At 37.5% G+C, this 9029-nt stretch overlaps 1 protein-coding gene across 1 annotated transcript; it reads left to right on the top strand.

Annotated features, from left to right (window-relative positions):
• Positions 1-4186: 4186 nt before the first annotated feature.
• Positions 4187-5066, top strand: LOC107723668 (gamma-crystallin M2-like). The gene is made up of 3 exons (XM_016532377.1): positions 4187-4284; positions 4388-4630; positions 4755-5066. Exons 1-3 carry the CDS (start codon positions 4279-4281, stop codon positions 5025-5027), a joined length of 522 nt encoding a protein of 173 aa, XP_016387863.1. The 5' UTR covers positions 4187-4278; the 3' UTR covers positions 5028-5066.
• The last annotated feature ends 3963 nt before the right edge of the window (positions 5067-9029 follow it).

The raw sequence follows: 9029 nt of genomic DNA, 5'->3' as shown, positions 1-9029 counted from the left end.
ACAAACATTGTCCTGAAAATCATTAATGCCACTTATAAAAAAATAAAAAAATAAAATAAAGTAATTTATTTACAGAACATTATGTTTTGAATATAATTAATGCCACTACAATAGCCCACAAAAAATAAAAAAAATACAGGATTAAAAAACAGAATAGTTTAGGATAAGTGAATAATGTGAATGATTTTTAACACATAAATGTAAAATGACAAAAAAGTGCCCCTGGTAGAAGACAATGGGGACTAGAAGAGTCCACCTACTTTCTCTTTTAATTTAAGTTCATACTGTATGACGAAGCATAAAAACAGACTCCAACCAATTTGAAATATGCCTCTGTAACAGGCACACTGCCATCTTTGCAAATGTATTCAAATCTTTTATAACTTTTGGTTCACTCTGTGTGACTTCTTTATAACAAAGTCATTGTTACCCATGCAATTTGTGTTTGAACATGCTACATTCAATTTTCTAAATTTAAATTAGATCTTAAAACGTGAACCTGGATAAGGACATGAATCACATCAACATGTCGCACACTGGTGACACAGTCCAACAGATGCCTTGAGCCAATCCAAATTTAAAAGTAGGATTACTGCTATTACATTCTTCTCACTATTTATAAGAACATATTGGCATTATCTCTATCATCATATCTTTCTGTGAATGTGTGGACAGAGTGGTCGCAGAGCAGCATCAGAATTAGTTATGAACCACAGTACTAAGCCAATTATAAAAGTTTAACACTATGCGGACAGTAGTTGTTCATTAGAGGCACGGGATGCTGAGCCTCCTCAAAAATTTGTTTAAAAAAATTTGAAACGAAAATAACAGCTGATCATTTTAAATGTTGTTTTACTGAGTTTACTCAGTACCCAATAATGTGCATAACCCAGATGTATATAAAGTAAAAAATTATTTTTATGAGCTTCTTTCATGGAAGCCCAGATGAGTTGCAATCACTGTGGTCTACAGTATTAAGGATGTTCTCATTACTAAAATGACAAATGAGAATGGATACGTTAGAGCAGTGGTTCTCAAACCTGTCCTGGAGTACCCCCAGCCCTGCACATTTTGTATGTCTCTCTCATCTATCACACCTGATTCGACTCATCAGCTCATTAGTGGCGACTGCAAGACCTGAAGTGGGAGTGTCAGATATAGGGAGTCATACAAAATGTGCAGTGCTGGGGGTACTTCATGGAGAGGTTTGAGAACCACTGCGTTAGAGGACACCACATTTTGCCTCCATCCAAAATGCAGCTAAAAAAGGTTTGAGGGAGGCTAAATGAAAGTTGTTTCCTTCCATATATATCCAATAATTTTCAAAGATAACTAATCTAGCTAATTAGCTTTCATCTTCAGTTTGGTGCGTCATTAAACCTGCTAGTGGTTATATACTAAACCAGTGATTCTTAATCCTGGTCCTTGCGACCCCCCACTCTGCACATTTTGTATGTTTTGTATGAAAGGAGCGTATCCATTCAAAGGGCATTAAAGTGAGCCCAAGACATGACTATGCAAATCTCATGATTACGATTAAATAACCCTTCACACCTCTTTAGTAAGTTTTGTTTTGCAGTGTTTCCCACAGGATTTTGTGAGACTGTGGTGGGTGTACCTCGGCCCCTCTAAGGTTTCCGGGGGCATATGCCCCCACCCCCCCATAAGAAAATTTTGTACGTTTTAAAGTTAAATTCTTCTATCTAATGCACTTTGAGAGTTCGAAATTAAGAGCTCCAACCCATGTTCTTAACTAAGAAAACTTAACTAAGAAAAAAGTCAGTGAATTGACCTGAACTTAAAACGGGACTCAACCCTCTTTTTAGTTGTGGTATACTGTCTTAAACCCTATTCGCACGGGATTAAGATCACAGACAACCTCCGCAATTATTACAAATGACTGGAGGTCACCAGGTAATACTAATCCCGTGCGAATAGGGCTTTAGTCTAAATTACATTCACACTGGTGTTATAGGAAGTCAAAAAACTAGAATAATATCAACAATTTTATATATTATTCCTATGACAGTAATAGCTATATATTGTAAAACAATTGCACTGTAAAGCAGATGAAAATGAATATTTCATAGGTATATTATTTTGCTTTACAAAACAGTGGGGAAATTACAATAATTTTTTCCCCCTAATTTCTACACTTGAAAGAGATATGTTGAATTTGGACTGCAGTACCCATTTAAACCGCTAGCTGTCAACATTTCATACTGCACTTTTAAGCTTTTATTTTGACAGAAACTGCAATAGAGCTTTTATTTTGCTGTAAAACTCAGATTCAGTGAAAACAGGCTTACAAAAGAATATTTCATAGGTATATTATTTTGCTTTACAAAACAGTGGGGAAATTACAATAATTTTTTCCCCCTAATTTCTACACTTGAAAGAGATATGTTGAATTTGGACTGCAGTACCCATTTAAACCGCTAGCTGTCAACATTTCATACTGCACTTTTAAGCTTTTATTTTGACAGAAACTGCAGTAGAGCTTTTATTTTGCTGTAAAACTCAGATTCAGTGAAAACAGGCTTACAAAATCTAGTGAAATACTGTAATCATCTGGACTTCAAAATGTTGGAAATTTACGCGAATGTGAAAATATATCATAATTGGTGGCCGCGCTAAATGTACAGCACATGCAATAATGGAGTTCACTGCATTCACTGTGAACTGAGCTGTCCTGAGGTGCAGAAAACACCGGATCGTGAGCTGATCGCGTGAACAAAGTACGCGCTTTGCTTTGAAACGTGCAGCGAAAACAGACTTGATGAAGGGATAAAGCCATATTGTGCATTAGGTTTTAGTTCATTTGACATATACTTTGCCAAAGCAATGGCCCAAATTGCGAGGACCAGGATTAAGAACCGCTGCACTAAACTAAAACAAAACAGAAGAAATTAGTCTGAACAATGGGGGCAAATATAAATTTTCCTTTCTCTAAATATTGGTGAGATGATGGCCCATTAGGCTCTCCACTGCAAACATTCTTTAAATGGTCAAAGTCTGTAGGCCATATCAGGGTTTCTGCAGGTTTTATGAAGGTAAAATTAAGACTTTTTGAAAAATATTTTGAAAAAGTAAAAAACTTACAAAGTAAAGAAAATTCAAGGCATAAATTAAAAGGAACACAATATGTCAACATGTTCACCTATGTAAAGAAAGAACACAATGAGTTGTATTAACAATACTTAAAAGTTTGAAAATACAACTTCCAATCAATCTCCATTTATTTCCAATTAATTTTACAAAAAAATTTTTGTCTTGAATTTTGAAATAACTTAATTCTTTTCTAATCTTTCATTAGTTTGATCAAGACTTATTTACATATATATAATGAGGGGAATATACTGCATCTTAAAGAATTCCAGTTTTCACCACCAACCCCAAAAATTAAAATCAGTATGTGCCATTTAGTGTTACAGACTGATTACTCACTAGGTTTTGTCTCTTTACTTTTATTCAAGGCCCCTTCTGTGGATGGACAGAGCTAAGGATACAGGTTCAAAATCACTAGGCACGGTTACAAAATGCATGCTCATAAAAACCAAAAACAAACCAAATCCATATAGCCAGAAGTTCTCAATCTAAAACAACAACCACATGATAAAAATACAAACTGAGGCTGTATCTGAAAACTTAGGCAGTTGTCTTGTTCCCCAGCTGCCCTATTATATTATGACTTGACAGGTTGCATTTGCGCACAAATGTACCTACTAAAACTGATTTCAGACAGGATTCTGAACCAGCATAACAGTCTATATGCAACAAAATAAAGTGTGCTTTGGTGATAACTAAGTGAATATTTGATTCATATCAAATAGCATTTTAATAACAGTTTACATTAACATTATATAATGTTTATGATTAAATGATGCATTAAGAATTGTGGGAACATTTTACAATTAACAGATTAAATATTTTTCACTGTTAGTTCATGACATCTAAAGCATAACCTAATGTTAACAAATTGAACATTATTGTAAAGTATTATCAGCATTTCTTAAGAGTTTATCTGATGATTCACATTCTTTTTGACCAATATACTTGTATTGTTCTAATAATTTTGAGTACTAAGGTCTACATACCAAGCTTTAGCTAGAATGGCCTCTGTTTCAACTTGCACAGTCAGGAATTGCCCAACAATAGAGGCTGTGTAGTCTTTACTCTTAGTCTAGTATAAAAGCACAGGTGACAGCAGTCAGTCAACAAGCAGAATCAGCTTCAGCTTCTCCCTTGTGGAACTACTGAGGACCAGTCAGTGCAACCATGAAGGTAAACCTTGTTCCAGCACCCATTTCCACAAAGTTTAACTTTAAAATATTTGAAATGGTATCTCTCACTTTATGTCACTAAAATATTAAATTTGAATTTTCAGGTCACTTTCTTTGAGGACAGGAACTTCCAGGGTCGCTCTTATGAGTGTATGGGCGACTGTGGTGACTTCTCCTCCTACATGAGCCGCTGTCACTCTTGCAGAGTGGAGAGTGGATGTTGGATGATGTATGATCATCCCAACTACATGGGAAATCAGTATTTCTTTAGGAGGGGAGACTATGCTGATTACATGTCTATGTTTGGAATGAACAACTGCATCAGGTCCTGCCGTATGATCCCTACGGTGAGCTCAATTTCAGTTTACTTAACATATACACATGAATAGGTTTATCTTTAACTTTTTAATTAATTAAATGATTTCTTTATTTTTTTGATGATAAACTAAAAGGACTTTTTTTCCACACCAGCACAGGGGATCCTACAGAATGAGGATCTATGAGAGGGAGAACTTCATGGGTCAAATGTACGAGATGATGGATGATTGTGACAGCACCATGGACCGTTACCGCATGTCTCACTGCCAGTCCTGCCATGTGATGGATGGCCACTGGCTCTTCTATGAGCAGCCCCACTACAGAGGCAAAATGTGGTACTTCAGGCCTGGAGAGTACAGGAGCTTCAGCAATATGGGTGGCATGAGATTCATGAGCATGAGGCGTATCATGGACTCATTGTACTAATTTTCTAGTGTTTCTATTAATAAAACTTTCCTCAGAACACTAAATATATTGTGTCTTGAAAATCATTAATGCCACTAATATTTACTTCTCATGAGAGAAACAGAAATTCAAAACAAATTATGAAATGTAAAAATAATGAGCAATACTGTATACCCATTTCTTTCAGAGCAGAACATGTCAGAATGGTGGAACTGAAATTTCATGTGGTCTGAAATATAGAGCTGTGTGTATACCTAAACAGTTAAAGCTAATACCATATTTATTAACTGAAGTAGAAATACCAAAGTGTTGTCAAATACTTCATTTAAACACAAAGTGGTTGTCACGAATCCGGTCTATGAACTTCCGTTCACTCACCACCAGAGGTCACCCGCTCACTACATGGACTCTCACACTACACAGACTGTTACACTATACCCTGCACTACATTTCCCATCATCCATTGCACTGATTGCACAAGTCAAGTCACAGTTGATCTTCATGAGTCAAGTCAAGTCACAGTTGATCTTCATGAGTCAAGTCAAGTCACAGTTGATCTTCATGAGTCAAGTCAAGTCACAGTTGATCTTCATGAGTCAAGTCAAGTCACAGCTGATCTTCATGAGTCAAGTCAAGTCACAGTTGATCGTCATGAGTCAAATCAAGTCACAGTTGATCGTCATAAGTCAAGTTATGTCACAACTTCCATTCCTGAGTCAAATCAAGTCACAGTTTATTGTCATGAGACAAGTCAAGTCACAGTTTCAATTCCTGAGTCAAATCAAGTCTCAGCTGATCTTCTAGAGTCACTCTTGGATTATTCTTGTGTCTTGCCCGTACCATACCTGTTTGCCATTGTTTGACCCTGCCTGTGTTCTGACCGTGTTTATAAATAAAGCTTGCACATGGATCCTCACGCCTCACGTCTCGTCTGCCACGTTACAGTGGTGGTGATCCGACAAAGCACAAATGTCAACAATATTGTTAATCGTGTCTAAAAAATGTTATTTACAATGTTTACAATTTACAATAATGTAAATTACAATGTTAAATTTAGCTAAAACACAGTAAAAGTAACAGACATATCCTATACAACTTGTCATGATATCTTGAAATCATGTAAATAATGGTGCAACAGTTTTTTGAAGGGAGAAAAAGAAATACCATATATTCTGTGATTGGATTATTTGCTCATACAATACCATGTACAGATTATTTCAATACTGAATCAGACTGCACAGTCACAACAATTCTCATATATCACAATGTATGATGGGTAATTACGTAAGTTCCGTGAAAAGCATTAGCTAACTTTGACCAATGAGAGAACAGTTTACTCGCACGTGACTTATATTAACAAATTTGGTCTGTTTAGAAACTTTGCCGTGTGAAAGCGAACCGCACCAAGAATAAAAAGCAACATTGTAATAATTTTAATCCCTGTTTTGGAACAAAGCAATCAATCGCAGGTGTGAAAGCACCCTTATGGGTCTTATGTCGGGGATAGGGCGGGTGTTCTTTGGTTGGTGTTTGGTTACTGGTACAGTATATATGTAATTAATTTTTTTCTTAATGTTTGGAAACAATAAAAAGTATCTAAACAGAAAGGTGTCACACAGTGCATTGGTGTTAGTTGCTAATGAGACTGCGTAACATCTCAATCCGATTGAGCATCTATGGGATGTGTTGGACCAACAAATCCAATCCGTTGAAGCCCTACCTCATAACTTGCAGGACTTAAAGGATCTATCTCTGGTAATGTCTTGGTGTCAGATACCACAAGAGACATTCAGAAGTCTTGAGAAGTCCATGCCTTGATGCATCAGAGCTGTTTTGGCAGCATGAGGGGTGCATACATGATATTAGGGTGCTGGTTCTAATGTTGTGGCTGATCAGTGTACATCATTCCAAAGCACAGACCAGAAAAAAACAGAAAAAAAACAAATCTGTCTGGTGTAACAAATCAGACACATTATTATTTGCTATATTTAACAACAGACTCATTACCCAACAACTGGACTGAGTGCTGGGATGTCTGTGAACAACATCAGCCTCCTGGTTAACATGGTAGCAAGTACACCTTAACCAGATAAGATGGCTTTTATGTCTCAATGGAATTCAAAGAGAGTTTTACTCTCACTTAATTCACTTTGAAACAAAAACATACTGTACTGCCCATAGAAAAGAATGTCTTGGTTAAGTACGTAACCCTCATTTCCCTGATGGAGGGAACGGAGACGTTTTGTTGTGACGACATAGGTGGTTTACTTGAGAGCCCCAATCCGCTCTGACTTTAAGAGAAAACGCCAATTAAATTTGGCTAGTGGATTTTGCATGCCTGAGCCACTCCCGTTCATATGAGTATAAATAGGCGACAGGTGCATCCACTCATTCAGGTTTTACGCTGAAGAGCCAAGAACGTGTCGCTGGCAACCAGCGATGGTTCGAGGTTGTGGCATGGGGACATAACACCTCTGTTCCCTCCATCAGGGAACAAGGTTTACGTATGTAACCGAGACGTTCCCTATCTGTCGGTCACTATAAGTTATGTCGTGATGACATAGGGGGTGCATGGAAAGTGCCACAACCTGAATCCTGCCACAACCCTGTGGCGCTGCAAATGTTGACAAGCAGCCGCGTGTCTGACAAATACTACGCAAAGGTCGTAACCTTCTCAACGCCCCAGCGCATATTTGCTGACCTTGGAGCCTGCAGGGACCAAAAGGTGAGTACATTGCTGCTGGAGATAGCCATGCCGCTGTTCCTACCACAGAAAATCTTTTCTTAAGAGAAGGGATTTCGACCTTGGTGAAAAGTGCTTCACGCCTTTCCTGTTTTTTGTTTACAGCTAGGCAGTAACGATGGGGAAGCGAGCCTTCCGGAGAAGGGCGCTACGGAGGCCACATCCTACCCATAGGAAGGTATCATGTGGAGACACTAATATGGACTGACCCAGGCATGGGGCAGTAATAAATATGGAATGGACTCTGAGGCAGGTCCTACCTGAGAGGGAGGAATGACTGCCAGCAGAGCCTGACAGAATGGTCCTGACAGCTCTCAGTCCAGTTACATACAGACATGAGAAATATATCTATAGAAAGCTTGACATGTCTACTCTTAAATGAAGTAACTCTTACCGAAAACAAATATTCTGTGATAAAGTAATTCGTATGAAACCAACGACAGGTCCCGTTTTTCCCGTCTGTTCTCATTATCTCTAATTAGATTACGCCCATGCGTTGCTCGCGCTATTGATATTACAAATCTCCACGTGAGACGCGCGACATGTAAACGCCCACATCATCGTAAACAAAGCAGCAACATGTTCATCTCTGATACTTTTAGTTTTTGCAAGAAGACGCTGAGAGGAATAAGCCTTGTTTTTACCTCAGAAGACGGGCTGAGAGCAAAAAGCCTTGTATTTACCTCAGAAGACGCGCTGAGAGGAAAAAGCTTTATGTTTACCTCACAAACAGAACGCGAGCGCGGCTGGAGCCAGCAGAGGAAATCTTTCATGTCGAGTAAGTAATGTTTCTTATTTGCATTAGATAATGTGTTGTTGTGACATAAACTTGAACACATTTACTAGTTGGACTTTTCCCAAACTATAATTCCAGACTAAAATGTGTGAAATCAAGTGCAACATTTTGAAATATGATAGGCAACCTTTCATTACATCTAAATGTAAGGCGTGAGGATGGTTTTTTGTTCAATACTATAAACAATATATAAAAGTAATTGTTTACACGACATAAAAGTAATGTCTAAGAATGTTTAGACCAATCATTACTGTGAAATACCCTGTCTGCAAATATGTTCAAACGTGCTTACCAATAATAATTTAGTTTCTCAGATATAGAATGTCCTTTTTGTACTGTATGTGCATCTATGATATAAAATCACGTGGGAAATATTAGTGATTGCTAATGTAATAATATAGTTTCTATCAACATGCTTATCAACATGCTTATTTATTTATTTATTTTAGTGGGGGGGTTAAGAAATTATAGAAATTAATACTTT

The sequence above is a fragment of the Sinocyclocheilus rhinocerous genome, unplaced genomic scaffold (assembly GCF_001515625.1).
Source record: "Sinocyclocheilus rhinocerous isolate Xijiao unplaced genomic scaffold, SAMN03320098_v1.1 scaffold755, whole genome shotgun sequence".
NCBI classification, from domain to species: Eukaryota; Metazoa; Chordata; class Actinopteri; order Cypriniformes; family Cyprinidae; genus Sinocyclocheilus; species Sinocyclocheilus rhinocerous.
This window is presented reverse-complemented; position numbering and strand designations above follow the sequence as displayed.